At 43.6% G+C, this 24,486-nt stretch overlaps 1 protein-coding gene across 3 annotated transcripts in view; it reads right to left on the reverse strand.

Moving 5' to 3' along the window:
- NR5A2 (nuclear receptor subfamily 5 group A member 2) overlaps positions 1 to 24,486 on the reverse strand; it is a 124,576-nt gene that overhangs the window by 43,055 nt on the left and 57,035 nt on the right. For all 3 annotated transcript variants that reach the window (XM_024102025.3, XM_024102024.3, XM_005304363.4), the window contains one exon: positions 8,998 to 9,117. In XM_024102025.3, the coding sequence (XP_023957793.1) occupies positions 8,998 to 9,117 (120 nt within the window). The remainder of the gene's footprint in view (positions 1 to 8,997; positions 9,118 to 24,486) is intronic.

Genomic DNA, 24,486 nt, shown 5'->3' on the forward strand with positions numbered 1-24,486 from the left:
CCAGGGGCGCAGTGCCGGGCCGGGGTCGCAGTGCCGGGCTGGGCGCGGGGCCGGGCGGGGAGCCGGGGGTGCGGTGCCGGGCCGGGGTCCGGGCCGGTCCGGGGTGGCGGGGCCGGGAGCCGGTCCGGGGTGGCGGGGCCGGGGGGCCGGGGCCGGGAGCCGGTCCAGGCCTGCGGGGCCGGGGGCTGGTCCAGGCCCGCGGGGCCGGGAGCCGGGAGGCCGGTCCGGGAGCCGGTCCGGGGTCGCGGGGCCGGGAGCTGGTCCGGGGTCGTGGGGCCGGGCCGCTGGGGGGTGCGCCGGGCCGCGGGGCCGGGAGCCGGGAGGCCGGGCCGGGAGCTGGTCCGGGGCCGGGGGGCCGGGCCCGCGGGGCCGGGGTCGCGGGGGGGTGCACCGGGCCGCTGGGGGCCGGCAGTGCTGGGTGGGCCGGGGGTGTTCGACCGGGGCCGGCACCCCAGGGCCCGAGCCGACCCAGGCTGGAGCCGCCGGGGGGCCAGCCTGGGCCGCGCCTCCTCCCCCCACACTCCCCCTTACCTGCTTCAGGCTTCCCGTGAATCAAATGTTCGCGGGAAGCAGGGGAGGGGACGGAGACTTTGGGGAGGGGGCGGGGGCGTGGGCGGGGCTGGGGGCGGGGCCCCGTGGAGTGTCCTCCATTTGGAGGCACAAAATATGGTAACCCTATCTCATAGCATTATCCTCCATAATGGCAACGATGGTATCATCTATCTTCCCAATTTGGTGTTTGATAGGCTTTATCGCCTCCAGGTGACTTTCCCATCGTGTGGCACTCAGTGGTTTCAGTGTCAGAGAGGATGTTCCTAGATGTTGCTTCAAAATTTGCCATAGATGAGTTGATGCAGAGAAAAATACATAGATGCTTTGAATTCTATTAAAAAATTCAGCAGCCTCACTAGAAGCTAATGCTGCATCCCTGATCACCAAGTTCAATGAATGTAGGGTTACCATCCGTCCGTATTTCCCTGGACATGTCCGGCTTTTGCGTCTTTAAATAGCCGTCCGGGAGGAATTGCCCGAGCTCCAGCAATATCCAGGGCCGGGGGCCCTGCTCCAGCAATATTTGGAGCTGGGTCTCTCCCCCGGCCCTGCTTGGAGCGGGCCCTGGCCTCCACCTGCCACCCCCTCTTCATGCGTCCCCCCCCGCGACTCCCCTCCCCCCCGTCCCTGCCCGAAAGAAAGCAGCGCGCCCCTCTCCCATGCCTGCTTGTGCACATTCCTACCCTGCAACTGCTGTCTGCTGCCCCAGGGTCCTAGTGCCCCCCATCCACTAATGGCAAGGCAGGCTGCCCTTACCCTGCCCTTCCATCCTAGCCCTGAACGTCTCCAACGCCCCAAACCCCTCATCCCCAGCCCTCATCCCCCTGCACCCTAATCCTCTGCCCCAGCCCTGAGCCCCCTCCTGCATCATGAACCCCTCATCCTCAGCCCCAACCCTCATCCCCCTGCACCGTAATCCTCTGCTCCCTGAGTCCCCTCCTGCATCATGAACCCCTCATCCTCAGACCCACAGCCCTCACCCCTGCACCTCCTCCTATCCCCAAACTCCCTCCCAACCCTCCACCCCCTTCTCACACACCCCCTCCTGGCCTCAAACTCCCTCCCAAAGCCTGCACCCCCTCCTTTTGCACTGCCTCCCACCCCCAAACTCCATCCCAGAGCCTGCACCCCTCACCCTCTCCTGCACACCCACCCCCTGCCCCAGCCTGGAGCCTGCACCCAGCACACAAAATCTATCCCAGAGCCTGCACCCTGCACCCCTCCTGCACCCTAATCCCCAGCCCAGGACCTGCACCCCAGACCTCCTCCCCCCACCCAACCCCCCTCCCAGAGCCTTAGGCAGGTGGGGGGGGGGAGCGGGTTCTGGGCACCACCAAAATTTCTACAAACCTGCCACCCATAAGGGTCGGGGCAGTCAGGGGACAGGTAGGGTTCTAGGGGTCAGTTAGGGTGGGGGGTTCTCAGGAGCGGGCAGTCAGGGGACAAGAAGCAGGGGGGTGTTGGGGGTTCTGAGGGGGGGCAGTCAGGGGGTGGGAAGTGGGAGGGAGTGGATGGGGCGGGGCTAGGGCAGGGCTCCCCCCCCAGTGTCCTCTTTTTTGATTGTGGAAATATGGTAACCCTAATGAATGAGAACTGTATGGGACAAAAAAAAAGCTTGAGGGTTTAACTCTTGGATCCGTGTCTGCACTCCTCTGTTTTTTCCTCTCCTGTTGGCACCATTATTGTAGCCCTGACCTCTTATGTTAGCTATCGCAATTCTCGTGTCTTCCAGCTTTTTAAGAAGCACATTTGTCATACCAGCTCCTGTAGTATCACAAATGTCAATAAATTCTAGAAAATGCTCTCTGACAGTCACAATTGCAGGGACATTTTCATTAGGTTCTGTTATCGTTACAAAACGCAGTATTAAAGTCATTATTTTCATATGGCTGATGTCAGGTGTGCAGTCCAGAATAACAGAGTAATATCTTGCTGACTTCAGATCTGCCACAATCTTCTGTTTCGCTTTTGTTGCCAGTAACTGTATGATCTCATTTTGAATTGTTTTTTCAAGTTAGTGGTGTGTGTACATTTCTTGGGTGGTGACTCTTCTTTGATGTTCCTGGAGTACAGCATCAAACTCAGCCATCAGCTCCACAATTTTAAGAAAGTTTCCATTGTTTGGCACATACAGCTGATCTGAAGTGCCACGCAGTGCTAGGTTTTGGGTAGCAAGCATTCTCACAATGGCAATGAGCCTTTCAGAACATTTTGCCAGTAAAGAGACTCTGATGCAATCTTCTCTTGATGCTGATCATCTATGGTGGTCTTTAACCTTGGTCTCATCTCAAGCTCTTTCCATCTATGGAATGCTCTCTGGTGATTTGCTGCCTTCTCATGGCATGCTAGATTTCTAGCCAGATTTTTCCAGTACAAGGAAGTCCCTCAGATTGCTCAAGTGTGTCCACAGTCCTGGATCATCTAGACTTAAGGAACTAAACTCAGCAGCAGCTGTTTCTTGCACCTCCACTACACTCTTCTCTGATCTACACTTTTCTTCAGGAATGTGCATGGTTACATCCATTTGAGATGGAGATATGGATGCTGCAGTAGCTGCCAGGTCACCTGCACTCTGACTAACTGGAAGATCGGGCATCTCCTCACCACTCTCATCCTCACTGGGGCCAGAAGGCTCACCGTGAACATTTGTGTCTATGTATCTCAGGAGAACTCCTTTCTGCTTAGAAAGAAAAACTTCCTTTGCTTGCTTGCTTGCTTTTTCTGAATGCTGCCCCAGAGGGGCATTTTCTTCTTTCACTCATAAGTGTTGTTCTGTGCCAGCTGTAGTGGCTCTCAACACTCAATTGAAGGGGACAAATAAGCAGGCTGGTAGCAGGGCCTGAGTGAGGGAAGATATCAGTGTCTTAAGGGCCTAATTGGCTCCTACTACTTCAGTTGACTGCCTGTTCTCCTCAAGTGGGTTCAGGGAAGCAGCAGGAAACAGGAAGGTCCCTGAGAAGCTGGTGTGAATCAGTCCAGGCTCCTGGGGGTGCTAGAGAGGTACATAAGAGGCTCCTCCTCCTCTCTCTCCCTGCAGCTCCTGCTGCTTTCTGTTATTCCCTCTCAACTTTTTTCCTGCCTGCTTGTTATGTCTCTTGTGCCCTCCTTTCTCCAGCACAGCACTCCACCATCTCTGTGCATCTAGAGCAGAGAGAATATATATGCACCAGCAGCAGACACAATTTTCTACACTCTGGGTCCTAATAGTGTCCCCCCACAGTCTGGCAACTGAGGCAGCCGCCTCAGTTGGCCTCATGGTAAAGCCAGCCCTGATTTTACTGCAATATAAGGGGAGCATGGGTAAAATCAAAATGAATAACTCATGTCCTGGCAGCCTGGGCAATATATCAAATGTTGCACATTAACTACTGCAGCAAAATGCATGAACAATGAATAATATTCTTTAGTAATTTGTAATGTCTACTCCTTGAGTTCTGAGTACAAGAAAAATGGCAGCAGATTGTTACGTAGAGAATCCAGTAGGATAGCACATAACCCTGGAGAAATTAAAGTTTCTCTTTAATGGGAAATGGTTTGTTACCATCACATACCATGCGGTTAGCCTCTGAAACCTGGAACATGGAAAGCAATGTGGCAATAATTTACAATTAACTAATACAGTGCAAATCATTCCTTGGTTGTTTTGTGTTATGAAATTTGGAGAGATGTAAAATGCACTTGTGCTAGTTTATTTCCTTTTGAAATGGTAATTACTGTTGCTGAGGGGCAGCACTTAGTACAGAAAAGGAAACGTGCACAGAAAGGAACTCATCTGTGAGGAACTGCTGAGGGACCGTAATGATCTGAAAAAGTGCTTTCTTGAAACACACACACACACACACACACACACACACACACACACACACACACACACACACACACACACACACACACACACACACACACACACCTCTTATTTATGAAACTCTAGTCAGCTAAATAAATAAAACAAGGCCTTTCTGTGCAAGCCTCAGTGCTTGCTGCTTTGCCACTGACTATGCTTTTTCCTATCCAGGGCTGGAATGTGGCTGAAAAGAGGGAAGTACAGCTGTGCAGCACTCCAACTGCAGCCCCTAGACATACTGTACTTGATTCGATGCCTTTGAAAGGGTGCAGAGTGTGCTTCATGCAACTGGCCCAGTTCTGCTGGCTGGGGTGGAGTAGGTGAAGTTTATGACACTTGTTCATCCTGCTCTTCCCATGGCTTTTGGAGAAGGGTGGCATCACTAGCCAGGAGCGGTCCTTCCCCTATGAGAGCATAATGGCTATGATTATAACCAGCTTATGGGCAAAGGTGCAAGGAGGAAGGCTTTCTGGGCTCTCTTAACTTTATTACCTTGCAGGGCTAGTCACAGTCTAGCTCTTAATGTCTCCAAGTTAACAAAGAAGACTATATAGGACTCCATTTACCAAGAACAATGGGTTTGTATTTAAAGTTAATGACAGCCAGAAGCTCAAACATTTCTCTTGAAAGCTTGTATGTTGCCCTATAATCTTGCTTATAGTAAGGATGATAATGATAAGTAATATTCATAGCGCTTCTCAGTCAAATGACTCAAAGTACTTTCCAGACATTGAGCAATTTAATGTCATGACAATTACTTAATGTAGGCATTATTGATGTGATGTAGGCATTATCTGCATTTTACTGTTGGGGAAACTGGGGCACAGCATAACATTTTGGGAGCCGGGCAGCAATCAACAAGCACACAGCATGCTGCACAGTAGCAGAGGTTGGAAGTATTTTGGTCTAGGACATGGCGTCCCAGAATTACTAAAAACACGGTGGGATCTTTAGAATCAAGTAAAGCTGACAGACAGTTTCTAAGCTTTCCATCAAAAATTCTCCCTGCATAGTAAGCCATAGTTTCAGTTTATCTCTCTCAGATGTAAATGGGATGAGTTTATCCTGCCAGGATTTGAACTTGTGGTTCTAGCAAGTCTGGATATTTTAAACCTGATGCTTAGAACACTCAGCTAGCCTCTCTGTAAAATAGTTTATTTTACTCCTGAACTTTTAGGCCTGAATTTCATTTAAATACATGGCCTTTTAAACTGACTGTTTTAAAATTGCAAGTGGAAAATTACTTATACTGGCATAGTTAGACCAGTTCCATGGTTCCCTGCTAGTGTTCCAGTGGATAGGTCACTAGCAGAAGCAGGCACAGTCACTGGAGTAGCGCACACTTCCACTAGCTATGAATTTGACTCAATATTGATGGTGATCAGAATAGGATGAGACGACATACCTAGAATCTACCAGCTGTGTGTTTCATTTCAGACTATTTACTGTCTTATTACCAGCTGTCTCAGACTGCTGTTATTTTTGGATAGCCTATTTGATCTAGCTGTTGTTCATCTCTACTTCTCAGTGAAAGTCTTTAGGAGATGAAGTGGAGACTAAGTTAGTTCTCAGCACAAGTGAAGTGAGCAGTAGCCCATCCATAAGGAGAGGCACTGGAATTGGTTGTTTTTGTTCTTGCAAGGTGGGTCCCTCTATTCTCTGAACATTTCAAGCTGAAGGAAGTGTGCTCAATGGATGAGGGGAAACTCTTGAAGGGGATGCTGAGGGTGCCTGCACTAACTAATGCAGGACTAATGCTGGAAGAGATGTAGGTGAAATTGGGTTTGAAAAGAGGACATATTAGACCAGCTTGTCAGTGGTGGGGCAAAAATGGATGTAACCAGTTCAGTTTAGTCATATTTTGATTTAGTTTGAGACTGTAGTTTTGCCTGGAAAAATAAAATTTCCAAGCAACTCTGATAATTTGTAAGCAATGCAATTATTACACTGCCTGCTGTGCATTATTGTCCAATAGTCACAAAATGTTCTGTTTTCTTTGTAACACATGCACATCTTTTTTTTTTTTTTTTTATAAAATACAGGCTAAAAGTGGCCAAGGCAGTAAGAAATTACTATTGCACATAAATGGATGCAATGCAAGGGAATAAGTAAATCATAAAATAAATTAGACATTAATTTACTACAACTGCCAATGTGCTCATAGTAACAGGTAGCATTTTCCATTTTGAAAGAGAATTATAAACATAAAAATCATAAGCATCCTTGTGTGGTAGGTAAGCCGCTACTAGTATCTTCATTTTGCAGATGGGGAAACAGAGGATCAACTTTGCTTTCATTGACACCAATATAAATCCAGAGTAATTCCACTCATTTCAGCTGGTGTCAGTGTGGGGCAGAATCTTGGCCTAGGGACATTAAGTTATTTGCCAAATGCTGCAAAGGGCATCCGGATTAGCCGAGATTAGAATGTGGGAGCAGTGTGGCTTCCCAGTCCTGATCTAGCACCACTAGACCATGTAAATAAACTTGCTAATAGTAAGTGGGAAGGGTCGCTTCTCTGACCTTTGATAGGCTTAGAACGCTTCTTCTGAGCATAGGGAAATGGGCCTCCATTCGTAAAATTATGACTAAGTCTCTAAGCGAATTTTGCACAACATAGACACATGCATAATGTATTTCTGTAGTTACAAAAAGGAGTTGTTTCCCATAGTGCATATCAATCTAGGCAGCTTAGTTTGACTCCTGAGGGCATTCTGTGCCAAAAAAGGAAAAATTCTGCATACAATATTTTAAAATTCTGCAAAATTCTGTGAGTTTTATTTGTCAAATAAATGTGGAGGCTCCACAATGGCTTTGGGGAGCACAGGCCACTAGCCACATGGGGTGGGAGGTCACTGTGCAGCTCCCACCTGGGACACGGACTCAGCGGTAGGCTGCACCAAACCGTGACACAGCGCAAGGATCGGGACTGCCCCAGAACAATCAGGTGTGAGCAGGCAGGTTCAGCATGGCAGGATCCAAGTGTGGAGGGGCTTAGTGTGGGGAGGATTGAGGTGTGGGTTGAGAGGGTTCTGTGTGGGGCAATCTGGGTGTGGGCAGCTCAGTGGGGGATCCGGGTGCGGGGGGTGATCTGGATGCACAGAGGCTTGTTGGGGGGGTTCTGGGTGCAACAGTAATGGGACTCTGCAGGGGGGTCCAAGTGAAGGTGGTTGGGGGTCAGTGGATGGGGGTCTGGGTAGAGGGGGCTTAGTGGAGGGTCCTGATGCTGGGGAGTGGGACTCAGTGGGGTGGGGATCATGGTGCTGCTGGTTGGTGCTTAGTGGGTGGGGATCTGAGTGCAGGTGGCTTGTCGGGATGGTCCAGGTGCCAGGGGAGTGGGCTCATCGTGGGGGGGAGGGGGTTGAGTGTGTGTGTGGGGTGAGGCTCAGCGGGAGGGTCTGGATATTAGGGGATCTGGATGCATGGGGGTTGGGCAGATGGGGGAGCAGATCCCTGTACAGGGATCCCTCCCACTGTAGCTGAGCAGTGATGGGTACAGGAAGCAGGGGGTGGGGGGCAAAATTTGCAGAGCTTCCTGCAGCTGGGGAAGAAATCTGGGGGTGGGTCTGACCCAACCCTGGATGCCGTGCAGGGGAAGAGGAAGTCCCATCCTCCCCAGCTTGGCCTAGCAGCTGACTTCAGGCAAGGGTAGGAGCCACCAGCCAGGTCTTCCCCAGTCCTGCCACCTGCCCTACAGTGATTTACCTCTCTGCCAGCTGTCTGGGCACTGGAAACATGACCGCTCTTGTGTCTTTCCTTTGCTTCCCTGTCAGAAAGTCATTTTTCTGCAGGGAAGCAAAGAAATCTGTGGTGGACATAAATTCTGCGCATGCGGAGTAGCACAGAATTCCCTCAGGAGTATAGTTTGCAGTTACTTACATACCAGTGGACCATCATTTGTTTTCACTTTGAATCAGGAAGCAAATGTACAGGCACACTCTACCTCTCACTGATACTTGGATTTTGTTCCATTAAAGTCTGAATATGTATTCTACGAATAAGGTTCTTATTTTCATTGTCAAGCCCATTGTGCTTTTGGAAATTATGAATGATTCAAAGCTTTCTATATTATTTAGATTTTCCCACAATTTTCCTCATTTCATAATTTAGACTGCTTTTTACTGTCAGACAGACAGACTATACCTCTGATGCCTGGAGACAATCAACTCTTTGAGAGGCTGTTTAGCAACACTGGGTAATATCTGCGAGGAACTTCTGAACTGACCAGCGATTATTTTGAGTAAACCAGAATTCTCAAAGAAAAATAAACTTTTATTGCTCAGGTCTAAACTGTAGTTTTTGTCAGAAACCATCTTAGCCCTAGAAAATAAAACTTCTTGAGAGACACTTCTGATCTACTCTCTTTCAATCATAGTGGTATACAAGTAGATTGGAAAAGCAAAGTGCTTATGATTATATCTGCTTTTATAAGTTTAACGGTGATCATTGGACTAGGAACAGAGTGCACAAGTCATTTTATCTACATTATTTGTAGCCAATCTCTCTATTTCAGAACACGAGTGCTTCTGACCTAGTTAAACTCCTGCTATTTTGAAGATGATTAATAAAAAAACAACACCTCTTGGAGTCTGCACACTCACTTGTTGCCCAGTAACTAGAAGGATGGAGCCTTCTTTCCCATGTACCACTTGCCGGTAAATGTGATCTAGAATTAAGAGTTCACTCCAGCAATTCTGAAGCAGCTTCATTTGGTCATCAACCTGTAAAACAAACAGAAAAATTGATAGTATTACTCAGAATAACTCTTATAAAACTCTTACAAAACTCATATTGCACAGATTGCTGAAGGAGAAGAGGGTAGCATACCACCCTTTTTAGTTATCTGGTTAAGTTTCAGATATTCAGATTTAATGTTATGAGAACTGAAGTGATGTCAATAATTATTGATGTCAGAACATTGATATCGCAGCTAATAGGCCTTTGTCAATAGATGGCACAATCTATGGTTAAGTAGAATATTTATAACTGATTAACTGCTAGAATAAGGTGATCCTTATGATGAGCACTAATAACCAAATTATACCGGACACCGGGTGAAATGCCCACTGATCACTAGGAGCAATTAATTTTATTTTTCCATTTTAGCTGCTTATCTCAGGAGATCAGCATTCTTTTCCTTGCTCAACCACTAGCCTGCTGCGTGACCTCATGCCTCAATTTCCCTATCTGCAAAATGTAGATGATACTCACTTTCCTTTAGACTGCTTTGAGATCTATGAGCGAAAAGCTCTGGAGAAGAGCTGAATATTATTATATGCCTATTATGTTATTAGGGCAATGTTCTTTTAAACTGAAGCTTTCACCATGGATTAATATAAATTGAATAACTGAGCTTCACACACGTTTTAAAAGAAGTAATTAAAGAATTTTAGAGCTTCTGACCAAAAACAAAACAAAACAGCTTTGGGGTGTGGATCTTATTTGACCCACAGAACATGCACAGAAAATACAGTGCTAGTGTAAGCTTCTCCACGCTCCCTGCCACTGAGCCTCACTCTTTAGATGTCCTGGAGAATCAGCAGAAAAGTATCAAAATCCCAGATGCATTGACAAGCCCAAGTCCAGGATTAGTTCCAGTAAGAAGTGTAAATACTGCCTCCATCAGTGCTGGTGTTACACTGAAAAAGGAAGGATGCTGCCTCTCCAGAGTTTACTTCTAGAAACAAAATGGAACAGGATGGTCTCAGGTAGGAGAAGAAAATGTATGTATAAGAAGTAGTCAGAGATTTGTACAGTAGTAAGAGCTGTATCACTGACTGAATCTGGTAATACCAGATGCATATCTGACACTAGTCCTGATTCTGACCTCCCAGAATATTGTCCAGGCATTGAAACATAGCAATTGCAGCAATTATCATCTGAGTCAGAGAACAGAGTGGAAGAGACTGAGATTAAAGGAGTCTGTCTTCTCCCAAAAGGGAGGAGAAGAAAAAACATGCAAAATAAGGGGTAAATTTCCTGTGAGTAGTACACCTTACTGAATACAGAGAGTAAACAGTGCCAGAATGAACCTAGAGGATTCATGGTGCTACTGTATACTGAAACCAAGATTTTCAAAATGGATTCCTGAATTTAGGTTCCTAAATTGTTTAGGCAACTTAATCCAAACGTGCTGAACATTTGAAATCAATAGGTGTTGCTATGTGCTTAGCAATTTTGAAATTCAGGCTATGGATTTAGGAGCACTCATTTTTGAAAAAACTTAGTCTGAATATACAGACATGACACAAACTAAACCAATGCTATGGCATTAGGTAGTGGGACCAGTGAAAAATAATCCTTTTGAGAGAAAAATGCAGGTAAAGTGCACTGACGAAGTGGGTATTCACCCACAAAAGCTTATGCTCCAATACGTCTGTTAGTCTATAAGGTGCCACAGGACTCTTTGTCACTTTTTACAAATCCAGACTAACACGGCTACCGCTCTGATACTTGACACAATGTCAGTGTTTTTCTTATAGAAATTGGTCCAGATGACATAGATGATACAACATAAACAGTCATAGGCGTGCAATTGTAATAAGACTGTATAATAGTCATAGATAAAGCTTCAAAAAAATGAGTGATCATACTTTATTGCCACATTGTTAATCTTATTTCTATACTTGGAACATATTGAGAAAAATATTGTAAAACATCTAGAGAATAATGGAACCATATTTAATACTTTATTAATGCTCAAGAAGTGGGGGCATACTGCACAGTATTGAAATTTGAATAATACAAAAGGCTTGCTCCAACTACCATTAAAATGAAGGGAAAACCGCATTTGCTAAAAGTGGTTTGCCAGAATGAGTGATAATAGCGAATAGCAAATTAGAGAGAAAACTTTAAAATATGATATGGCTGCAAACAAGTGGCTTGCAGTACAATGTGTATATATGCAATGCAGTTTGGGTTGCTTATATAAAGAGGCACCGTCTTATGGAACAGGATGATCCCAGCAACTGTATCTCTCAGTGAAAATGGTGTGACTGCAACTGGAATATTGTGTTTTAGTTTTGGACTTATTTTTTTTTTGGCCAGGAAAAGTCAGAAATTGCTGGGGAATCATATAAAAGCAGCACAATTATCAGGGGGTGGAGAGTCTGACTTTTAAGGAATGATTAAAGGCCTGACCCTACAGTCTCATTACAAGCAATAGTCCTACTGACACAAAGTGAAATTTTGCTCAGGATACTGCATGATTATGCCCCAAAAGAATACATATTTTTACAGTAGCTTTGCTGGGCAACACTTAAATGGGAAGCATGATAAGATTCAATAAATATGTAAAGGCTGTAAACACCACTGATGGATAGGAACTGAAGATAATTAAAATATTTATAATTCAGAGAAATAAAACAAAATTACAGAAGAGAAAATTTAAGCTGAATATCTACCTAAAACAATTTCTGAGAGACAGACCTATTAGGCTGCAAAACAGCCTTCCAAAGGAAGCGGTGGACACCCAATAATTTGATACATTTAAAACTAGACTGGGAAAAGCACTAGAAAAATGTATTTCAGGGAACAATCCTGCATAACTGGACAGCTAGAGTAGGTGATGTAATAGGTCTTTTCAATTTTTAACTTCTAGGACTCGAACTTTTTATCAGTTGCACCCTTTCAGATTTAGGCTACAGCCAACAGAGTGGTACTATTTGTATGGTTTGCTTAGCCTAAGAAACTGAAAGCTTTTATTATAAGTAGTGCTGCCTATTATTAAGATTGCCTGACACCTCCCATTATAAGTTCCTGTTTTCAGTTGCTTATAACTTTGTGAAATTTCATCCATTTGGGCTGAAATTTTCCATGGTGGTAGTCTGTCTGTCTGAATTGCTGTGGAAAGTTTCTGCCAAAACAGTTCAATCAATTTCCAAGAATGAAACTAGGGAAAAATGCTTTGTTCTTCCCCTGTTAAAAAAATTCCTGGTGACCTTTTCATTGAGAACCTCTAGCTCTCCCATGCTTTGGAGTAGGGACTTGAATTTCAACCTTTGTATCAGGGATGTATCTTTTTCCAGCCCCGTGAAAATCTGCCCAAATTTGGTCAAGCTAGAAGTCTTTGGAGAATTGCAGGTCACATATGCTCAGTACAGACCTTTCAGATTTTTAGCAGCTAAATTTCCTGAAGATTCTGTCTGTACTCGACATGTTCCAGCCTAGTGCTGAGCAGGGATTCTGTTGCAATTGCAGTGCTGGGGTGTTGCTGGCCATGCCAGCTCTGAGTCTGGGAACATGAACTGAGAGCAGGGAGACCATCTATTCTGTGCTTTCAGTGACTCCTCTGCTGGGCACAGGCAATGTGGAGAAAGCTGCCTGATTCAAATGCAGAGGGACAACAACTGGACCTACCTGGGGTGGGGGGGATAGGTTGGGACAAGGAGCCTGGGGGTTGGCAGAAACAGGGACTGGAGCTTGGTGGGGGTGGGAGGGTAGAGGGAAATGTGGACTGGGAGTAGGGGTGACTGGAAGCAAACTATGACTAGGAGCCAAGAATGGAGACTGGGACTGGCTGGGCAAAGAGACTGAGAACCAGTGGAGTGAGGGCAAAGGAGATGGAGGGAGAGAGGGGAGTCAGATCTGACAAGGAACTAGGGTGCAGGGGCAGAACGGGAAATGGATAGGCAAAGAGACTGCCACAGGAAGCTGGGAGACTGGACAAGGAGCTTGGTAAAGGAGATTTGGACTGGGAGCCGGGGGGATGAGGAACATGGGTGAGGCCAATGGAGGTGAGGGTGGGCAAGAAAAACAAATAAGATGAAGGGTGGGATGGGGAAATGAGACTATCTTGGCAAAGAGACTGGAACTAGGGGATGAACTGGGAATGGCTGGGCAAGGAGACTGGGGTGAGACGCTTGAGGAGTGAGAACTGGGACTGGCAACGTGAGGAGAATGGGATTGGCATGAGGAGCCAGGGACAGGAAAGAGACAAAACTTGGACAGGTACTGGTTGAAGAGGATGGAGCAATGGGGTATTGCTTGGCGGGGAATGGGTAGAAGAGCATGTGCTCACTAGACCATATTCCTCTTCACAGTCAGTGGAACCCAGGATTCCTGAGTCTTGTCATTCCTCTGCTGCCAGCCAATACCTGTAAAACTCACTGCCATCTCCTGCTATCCTCCTCACAGAGGATAACAGCCTACTACTGTTATCAGTTACTCCATTAGTTTAAGTGGCAGAGATATGTGGTAGAGATTCCAGCCCTGCTGATGACCTATATAGGTGTCAATTTGATGCCACATGATGGAATTTTGTGTTTTTTTTTAAAACCTAAGAAATTACACAGAAAGTCTACATTAAAAGAATATTATTAAAATTGCAAAGTCAACCACTCGAAAGTTAGGAAACGCCAGAACTCAGGTTACCTGTGCAACCTTAATTTGGTCCTGTTGTGCGTATGCATTATGATACAGCCTTTAATTGCATAATCACATACTATTTTTTCCACAGAACCGTGCCTCATTCAGTGAGCAAGATGGACCTGCTTTGGGGATGAATGAGGGTTCTGTAGTGAAGAAATTGCTGACCGTAGGATACCTGCTTCATTTGTTGCAGAATTTGGAAGGTACATACTATTTGTAATACTGGGACTGGCGGTTCTAAGCCTGCTCATAACTAAAGGCCAACCTCCTCAATTAAAGGGGGGAGCCACTAAGTCCAAGTTACAGTTGATTGTTGGGGACAGCAAAGGAGAAAACAGGAATGGGAGTGAAGTTAGGTTGAAAATTAGGAACCAGAAGGGGAAACTGGGCAGAGAGCCCAAGACAGTACCCACTGCTTCTCAAAGGAGCTCAGGAGTCAGTGGACACTGCCCAGAGGAACTATGCCGGAGATGTGAGCAGACAAGGGACTGGAAATAGGCTCCACAATTGCAGAGCACCCCTGCCCTATACAGCTTTCTCCTCCTGGTATGATTGATGGCCATCTTGGCCAGTGCCAGGAGGAGGTTGATGAGGAGGTCTCATGACGCGGGGCAGTGGATGGAGTGTGCAAGGATCAGGAGATGTGGGGAGAAGTGCACAGAACCTCAGTAAGAGGTTCTGGAAGAGGTGCTGCAACCTGATGTATTATGTAGATTTGTGCCAGGGTCTCCCTCTCACCACAAAGGGGCCAGATGTTGGAGGAGTTTCAGAACTGTGCCATTTACATACCCATGCTACTGGTCTATGGAGGAGCTGTCAACTAATATTCCCGGTGGGCGGTGGATTGGCAGGTATGTAGTGAATGAGGTGGGAGATTGTGGGAAGAGAAGAGATGGTCTCATGGTTAAGGCACATGAATGTTGCCCTAGAAATTTGGATTCTATCCCTGCCTCTGCTACAGAGTTCTTATGTGATGCTAGCCAAGTCACTTTAACCAGACTTTTTACAGGTGTTTAGTAATAGTGTATTCCTCATTATGTGTGTCTGAGCTGAGATTCTGGGGTCTGATTTGCAGAAGTGCTAAGTATTCATAGCTGCAGCTGAAGTCAATGGGAGCTGTGCTTTGAACATATAAAGTGCTATATTATGGTAAGTACTCCGAAAAAACAGGTCCTAGGTGTCTCAACGTGTGCACCAAAATTAGTGGATATTTTTGACCTTAATCTCTCTGTACCTCAGTTCCACATCTGTAAAATGTTCCTTCATCTCACAGGCATGTTGTGAAAATAAATTCTTTAATATTTGTGAAGTATTTAGATACTATAGTGGTGAGCACCACAGAAAACACCATGAGGAAATTAATACTTCTGTCTTCAGAGCAGAGATTGAATAAATGTACAATAAATAAGGCCTGGGGCCACACATTGAACAACATGTAGAAAAAATATTGAGTAGTTTCTTATTCAGTAAGCACCATCCATTCTGTGCACTGCACAAGGCAGTGGTCCTATGGAAAAAATAGTATGTGATCAGGTAATTAAAGACTGTGTCGTGATGCATTCTCACAAGGGGGACAAACTAGGGTTGCACAGACCACCTTTATTTTGGCATTTCCTAACTTTTGAGTGCTTGATTTAGCAAAAATGTTCTTCTAACATGTTTTTATGTGAATTATTTTAAATGGGTTAAAAGACCCCTTGCTGTAGTATTACAATCACAGTGTGCAAGCCAAGTTAATATATGTACGCTCAAATATCAGCTACAATTCACATATCCGTTGGCAATAGAGATGGAGGAGAGAAAGAGGAGTAGACTTAGTGGATGGATATATTACTAATCAAAGTGAAACTGGAGCTATCACAAACTCAGCCTTGCTCCCGATGCTGTGTGTGGCCATGATAATTCATTTCTGTTCAGATCACAGAGCAAGGCTGAGTGTATATTAAAAATGTTTCTTTTTCTCTTTCCACAACATGTATTTGACACCCCTTGCCATTTCAACCAAGCAACATGTTAGCTGGAGAGAGGATTGTAAATTACTACATTCATATACTCCACCAAAAAACTATGGATATGTCTACACAGCAACCAACCCTCGCCCCCGGCAGCAGTGAGTCTCAGAGCCTGGGACAATTGATTTGGGTTTATGGGGTTCTTGTTATGGAACTAAAAGTAGAGCCCAGGATCCAGCCCAAGTCTGAATGTCTACATGGCTATTTTTAGCCCCACAGCCCAGGCCCCAGGAACCTGTCAATTGACTTGGGCTCTGAGATTCGCTGCCGTGGGTGGTTTTTTTGCTGTGTAGATGTACCCTATGGGCCAGATTTTAAATGAATGGAATTACTTGGAATTTACACTAGCATAACTGTATTCAGAATCTGCCACTATCATCTGAATACCTGAAACTCTGCTTTGTGGTCATTTTGCTGTAGTCTACTCTGCACAACAAGGATTATAAAACCATTTAAACCATGCTCTACTTATAATAATCTCCAACATAAATTGCAAGTCATACATTACTGTGTCTCTAACTCTGTTTACCGCATAATAAAACAAGCTTTGAAACAAAGTTTAAACATGCAGTCTTCATGAGTAACAACTCATAACTGGATAAGAGGCCGAAATACTTGACTCCATTAATACAACTGCTCATAGAATATATTTTAAAAAAAATCTACCTCAGCTACAGGCAGCAACTTTTGTGAACAAACTACACTTTGCATTTCTGGTTTTAGAAGGCTCCAACAGCAGCTAACATTATCAAAGCTTACCTCCCAAGTTTTTATCATCTCATTACAAAATCAGTGCTGGGAGAGTGCTGGGAGATGGCAAATTCACAAAAAAACCCATGTTTTCACATAATCTGCTCCTGCTGTTGTACAAGATTCATAAAACTAGCAACAGTGAACATCTGCCAGTGGCTCACAAACTCTGCACCTATTTTAATTTAATGAGCGAGGGCCATAAAATCAGCAGAGAAAAAGCAAAATACACATTAGTTCATGCTTGAGAGAACCTAATTGATGCATCTCTTTTGACATCTATCAGAAGAGCTGGTAGAGCAGCCGATGCTATAAAGTTTGCATAAGAAGGACACAGAGATGAATTTAAAAGTGGTGGTGGTGGTCTACTACATCTTATGGGACATGATCATTTATGGAATACTCCTGTAAGCTTTTGTAAACTGGGAAGAGCCACATAAGATATTGGTGTTAATGAAGTATAAGTGAGATAAATTTAGCCCCACAGTCCACCACTGGGGAAAAAAAAACATGGTAAGACAAGATGATTGATTGATCAACGATGCTTATAAAGCCTATAAACAAATAAACTAAGTGCTGGTATACAAAGATTTAAAAAAATTGCACAACTAAACCACAAGGGCCTCACTACCTCTATGGGTATGTTAATAGCCAAGTTATGTGTACATATAACTCACCATAACCAAAATCAACCCAGGGCTAAACTAAGTAAGTGTCACTAGCATTATTTCCTGATGGCTACCAGTCTCAAATTCTGGTGGCCCAATAAATGGAATGGATTCTCAAGATGAGGGGGGCTTTCTGCTGAAAAAGCCATACTGCTCATCCTACCAACTCTAATCCTATGAACCAACAGTAAGATCATGCCATCAAATTTTAACAGGGTCAGTGTGCTAAAAGGTAAGAGGTTGTCTCTTGGTTAACTGGTCCCCAGACTGTTCAGGACTTTATATATCAACATCATCTTGAATCACACTAGGAAGTGAACTGGAAACCAGTGCATAGACTTGCACTATTAGATGAGAGGAGAGAAGACATACAGAAGAAGGTAGAAGTCAGGTAAAACCTTGAAGGCAAGGACGATAAACCTCAACTTGATGCAGACTTGAAGGATTCAAGTATAAGAGTGTGTATATGTGCGTGCGCACGTGTGTGTGTGTGTGTGCAGGGCTGGCTCCGGGCACCAGCTGAGCAAGCAGGTGCTTGGGGCAGCCAAAGGGAAGGGGCGGCACATCGGGCTCTTTGGCCCCAATTCGGCGGCGGGTCCCTCTCGGAGGGAAGGACCTGCCGCCGAAGAAGAAAGCGGCACGGTGGAGCTACAGCTGATCACGATCGCGGCTTTTTTTTTTTTCTTCTGCCGCTTGGGGCGGCAAAAATCCTGGAGCTGGCCGTGTGTGTGTGTGTGTGTGATGTGGTTGGACTGATGAATGAGCAAGATGATCTGGCCATAGAGGAGGTTACACATAATTAGAGTGAGAGGTGGCCAAAAGCATGGACCTGTGCAGTGTATTTTCTCCTTGACATGGACGTGGACACACACAGGTTGGGGAAGAGACTAGAATGGAGGCTGGAGCATCATCCTTCTAACAGTGCAAGTTTATGCATTGGTTTAGAAGAGGGAGGAAAAGAGAGCCAGCTACCCTCTGATCCCAGGCTTAGAGTTAAGGGGGAGAGAGAATACCCTGGTGTAGTCCTTGTCATCTGCCTTCTGGTGAGTGGGTGCCTGGGAATGAAGCATGGCAACAGGAGTTCAAAGGGAGTAAAGAGATCTAGGAATTAAAGCTCCAATAAATTCAGCTCAACCCCTGTCCATGTGATGTTCTTGGAAACCCAGTTTAGAAGGGGAGACTTAGAGTGAGAGAACCGGGAGCCAGATGTAACCTTGTGTCTCTTGTTGCTTGGACTATTTGTATCATCTCCTTCTATAAGTATAGAGAAATACATAGTTGTCACAAACACCCAGCAGAAAACATCCACTATGCTGCCTATCAGATGCTTCTCCAGTGGGGGTCTCTGCATTTAACAACCAAATATCAGCCTTATGAGGAAAGCACCTGGCATGTAAAATACTGAACGAAAAACATGGCCAGCTTAATGGTGGGCTATATCTGACTATTGATTTGCACATGGAGCTTCCACTGATGGGTGTTCTGGGTGCTGGCTGATGGCGGGATACAACCCTGTATTTGCTGATGAGTTTTCAGAACTGGCTCAGAATGTGTCCAGTAAAATTAATATTGTTTTTAATTACCCAAATGCAAGTATGAAGATAGGACTCTTTGGTTCTATGCCTGAGTTCCTCCACTGACTCACTGTGGAACCTTGGGCAAATTACTTATGGCTCGAAGCTATTTTTAAATAAAAGTTTGGAGCTCTTTATGAGATAACTATGCTTAGAAAACAGCTACGTGTGAGAAATATATTAAATATATACTCATTTTGGTTTATTTCTCTTACACAGTATAAAGCACATAAAAGGATCCAGTGTAGGATTTTTTGTGTGTGAGAGGTAAACACATCTTCTGTCAAAAATGTAAGATCTGATTCTGAGCATTATGGCATCACAGTACCTCCAGGATCAAATCTGTCTGAGGATTCCTGCCTAATTCAGGCCCAATCCTTTCCCAAAGAAATCAACGGAAATTTGTCATTGACTTCAGTGGAGCAATAGCAGGGCCTTGTTGACACTGCAATACATAACACATGCTTATCAAGTCTAGTTAAAGGAAGGACTTATCTAAAAAATGTTGGCTACTCATCGTTAAAATGATCTATGCTGGTGTTATAGATGAGGGAGGCTAGTGCAATACAACAGTAGTATTGTTGGACAGTGTATACTTCCCACAGCACAGAATGTTAATCATTAGAAACTTTTGTTTTCTCTGAAGAAGAACGCTGAAACTGGCAAAGAGTAAAATGAAGAAAAATGTGTATGTTTTGCTGAAATGCACTATAACCTTATCAAAACCACACTGTATCCTTCTTTTTTAGAATAGCGCTTCACAATATTTATCATATTGTAATCAACAACTTCAGCTCTGTTTCAGTTTTCCTCTTGAAGAATTGTTTTTCAACTGGAACTTGATGAATGACCTTTATGAGTTTTCAGGGATTACACATTTTTGTGCACTACGTAAAGGTATATATTTTACTTATAATTATTGTTGCAGTTTTTTTCTAAAGAATGCAACCTGCGTCCCAATTTTACAGCTCCTTTTTTGAGGATCCTATTTCATGCAAACATAAGCTGCTTTTTAAGTTGCTTCAACTGCCAATATATTTTTGTGATCTATTTCTAGTAAAAATTCAAGACGGTATCTAATGACTGAAATTAAAATCTAAAACTGACATGATAAAAAAGTTATAAGTGTTGGCTTTGGTTGAATTGTTTTTACTTATGTTTCTAAAAGTCAAGAAGTAACTTGAAGCATTCACATCAAAATGCTGCTTTTTAATTCCACGGCCATTGAATAGCCATTTCCCAGTGAATCTGAAGTGATTAAACATCTGTCTGAACTGTTCAGCCTGAAGCACAGAAATTCAAGGGATGCTGGAACTTTCTTTCAAGAGTGGTTTGGAGATCACTCAAAAGTCATTGCAGATCTATAGCTAAAGCAGTTATTACATTTTCTTATGCTATGGTGAAGCAAATCCCCCCATATCAAAGTTTTATAAGACAAGTGCACTTGAAGGGCCAATTTCTGCCCTGGAATGCAAGTGTAGCTCACAAATCGTTACATAGGTGGAGAGAGGTCTGGTAGATCCCGATAGGTCGTTGGTAACAGTGGAAAAACTCTTGCATACAGCGTTGTCTTCTGAATGCAGGGTATAGCCGTCTGTGTGGTTTTAAATGACAATGCATATAACTTTCTGAATCAGTGAACACTATTATAAAGTTTGATATTATCTGTATGCTCAGCAATAAAGTGCTACAAAGTCCAAGAAAAAAAATGCTTTAATATTAACTCTGATTGTTCCAGCCATCTACTTGGAACTGTAGTAGAAACCTATCTGCCAATAAAAGTGCCCCTCCTAATTAAGGGAGAGGAAATATGTTTACAAACGAGGGTGCCAATTCACCATTGCCCTGCACCTGTTGTATTTATACCAGTGCAGTGTGGGTATCAGATCCATTCTGATTTGGTAGCATTTTATGTCCACTTGGTGCTTCTGTGAATGGCTCCAGCAGGTGCGGGCAATGGTGAATCTGGCCCAGGATAGCCTCAGGTGTGCAATGGCTATCCCAGTGTATTTCAGCGCTGGTAGATATATACTAGTTAACTGTACATTTTATCATGATTTGTGTATGCCTGGTGCTGCTCATTTATGGTCTGCATAGGTGGCCTTACAAAAAGTTTTAAAGATATTTTTCTGTTTTTTTGTTTAAACATTTGGAATACCAAGCCCTGGGTTCCCCCTCTCAGTCTGTGGAGGACTTGGAGAGTGACACCTACATTATATCTTCCCCTCAGCTAACAGTAAGGGGAACATGAGGCCAGCATCCCCTCCAAAGTCACCCTTGCTCCAGGGTGATGTACGATGCTTTTTGTTTAGTAAGTGACTGAACACACTGTTTCCACTGTGCTCCCAACCACTACCAACTTCCTGGAATGAGACGCAGGACTAAGGAATAGACCTTAGGACTAAAGCTGGGGAAAAAAAATTCAGCTGAAATGTCATTGGCAAAAAAAAAAAAAAAAAAAAAAAAAAAGCCCTGCAGATTCAGCAACAGCAAAAAGTTTTGCAAATTCATGTCAGTTTTGCCAGATTGTTCACATCAAAAAAAATTCTGAAGTTTAAATATTTCATTTCAACATTTAAAATGAAACAGTTTGATTTAAAATTACTTTTTCTTTCAAAATTTCTGGCAGTTTTATTTAAAACAAACATTTTAAAATGCTCACAATAAAAAAAAACATGTTTTGTTTTGGGTCAAATCAGTTTTTTGACTTGTCAATATGCTGAGAATTAAAAAAAATTGGGGTTGACCTGAAATGATTTTTTTTCCAGAATTCCCAGCAAACCAATTCACAGCTCTACCTAGGACTCTGACATGCAATGCATAACTCTTGCCGCTGACTATTCCGCTAACCACTGTCTTTTGATAATTCAAACTCCTGCCACTGTTCTGAAAAAGTATGGAAAAATAATGTGTACAGTATAGTCAGCTGCAACATACTGGGCTCTTGTATAGTAGCTGTGTTTTGACTTTGCATTTTATAAAGCTGCACTTGAGGTTCAAGTACTCACTTTAATAATCTAGGGTTAGTTTTCTCCACTGACACAGGCAGAAAGGAAGAAAGTGGGTGGAAGGAACTGTGCAAATGGAGAGCAATGGCTCTGTGGCATGCTCCCTTCTGATAGGCCCATGAACACCTACACATAAGATTGCTGTAAAGTAGGGACAGGCCAATGGTCAGGCAGCAAGAGACTGCCAGGGTGTGGCAATTTCTAAACTGCATGCTTATCTCCCAAACTTGCAGAGATACCGGCATTAACAGCACCCCGTTCATGTGGTTCCCTCGTCCTGGAAGAGTAAAGCACAGGGATATATGTGTAAGGACAACATACTGCCAGAAGGGGCCCTGGAGAGCAGCAAATGGCAACCAGACTGCAGAGCTGGCACTTCTGTTCCTCATGGATGCTTAGAATCTACACGATTTGGAGATTGTACCCCCAAGGAAAAGTTAACAAAAGCTCTAATCATGCAGAGGAAGCCACAAATGATTTAAAAGTTAAAATGAGGTTATATCTGTATATTTGTATTATATAATGCATCAAATGCAACACTTAAAATACTAGTATGGGCTTTTCAGAAAAATAGATTTCTCTCTCTGTAATCAATGTTAGAGTATATGTAGATTATTCAGTATCTTGTAGCCAGCATTATTTTTGATGAATTATAAATGTGTGTTTCTAGGGTTCTTTTATTTTTTTCTTTTACAAAAAAAAAAAAAAAAAAAAGTTATTTTGAGTTTCAACTGAAAATTCTGCTTACACTGCAGGGACTTTTCTGTATCAAAGTGGATACAAAGACAGGTAAAGAGAAACACTATACTTTCCAGTACATATTTTACTAGGAGGCAAGAAGATGCCTTCTACAGGATCTGGCCTGTCGGACCTGCTCCTGCAAACTTACTTCTGTGAGTATTCTTACTTCAGTGAGTGGCTCCATTGAAGTCAGTAAGGCTATGCAGAGCTGGGCCCATAGTTAGTAAAATCTTGCTTAAAGCTACATACTTTGCATATTAGTTTCTGGTAATGAAAGTATTCTCTTCCCTTCAGTAGACCTACTTCTATTTCCAACATGCCAAATACGAAAACACTATGGGTCTGATTCTTATCGCACTTACACTAGTAGACTGGTGTAACTCCATTGACTTCAGTACAAATGAAATCAGAATTAGGCCCAGTGGGTTCTCTGTTGCCCTCTGGGGCTGCACTAGTTTACACAATGCACGATGATGTATTCCTGGGAATCAGAAGACAGGACAAAGCTTGGTGAATTTTAAAACACTGGTGGTGATTTAATTTAAGAACATAAGAATGGCCCTACTGGGTCAGACCAAAGGTCCATCTAGCTCAGTATCCTGTCTTCCAACAGTGGCCAGTGTCAGATGCCCCAGAGGGAATGAACAGAACAGGTAATCATCAATGTTCCATCCCCTGTTGCTCATTCCCAGTGTCTGGCAAACAGAGGCTAAGGACACCATTCCTGCCCATCCTGGCTAATAGACAGTGATGGACCTATCCTCCATGAATTTATCTAGTTCTTTTTTGAACCCTGTTACGGTCTTGGCCTTCACAACATCCTCTGGCAAGGAGTTCCACAGGTTGACTGTGCGTTGTGTGAAGAAATACTTCCTTTTATTTGTTTTAAACCTGCTGCCTATTAATTTCATTTGGTGACCCCTAGTTCTTGTGTTATGAGAACTACAAACAACACTGCCTTATCTACTTTCTCTACACCAGTCATTTTATAGACCTCAATCATATCTCCCCTTAGCCGTCCCTTTTCCAAGCTGAAAAGTCCCAGTCTTATTTTTGAATATATTGAATCAGCAATTATAAAATATGTTTCAACAGCCTTTGATTAAGGTCCCTGTTGACATATTCGAATCACAAGTGTTTTAGCATTATGTTAAATGATTTCTAATATTTAAAGTTCATCTCCTGCTTGGTGATTTATTGGATAGTTATTGCATCACTTTTCTCACACCTACCCCATTTTTGCAGCTGACACTTATTTCAGTAGTCTGTATATAAAGTTTACCACTATATTAGTTCTCATTTGTGAAATTTATTAGAAAACAGCAACATCAAAACCTGAGAGAAATCAATACAGCAGATACAGATGCATTGCTAATAGTGTGAAAGATTATGGAGGACCTTCATCCTAGTACGAACAGAATTTATTTTTTGCAATAAGAAATAGTCTATTAACAATCAACTAAATATAAGATGGAGAACATATTTATCTCTTGTGCAACAGAGACATGCTAATTTCAGAAAGAACCTCTGTCATGGTAATGGACAACTAGAATAACCTCTCTATGCACTTAGGGTTCTGTATTTTCAAGTGCTGCATGCCCCATAGTGCTAATGTTTGCATACATTAAAACACACAAAATGCTTAAATTGGCTCTAATTTAAATTTTGCTATGTGTATATTCTCCTGTTTATCAGGCTCTGCATCTTTTGATTTCCATTATTGCTACTCAAGGGGTGTGGATAATAGGAAAGAACCAGGGAATAAGGGAAAGGAGATGTAACCTTTCTCACTAAACAGGTGACACCTACAATATCGTCCAAGAACTGGTTTGTACACAAGATGCTAGATTTTGTTCTCAATTATACCAGTACTATTCTACAATTACTCCACTAACTTCAACTGTAATCATAATTCCAATGGAGTTACTATGAAATCACATCAGTGTAAAGGAGAGCAGAATTTTGTCC

Source organism: Chrysemys picta, chromosome 8 (genome assembly GCF_011386835.1).
Source record: "Chrysemys picta bellii isolate R12L10 chromosome 8, ASM1138683v2, whole genome shotgun sequence".
Taxonomy (NCBI): Eukaryota; Metazoa; Chordata; order Testudines; family Emydidae; genus Chrysemys; species Chrysemys picta.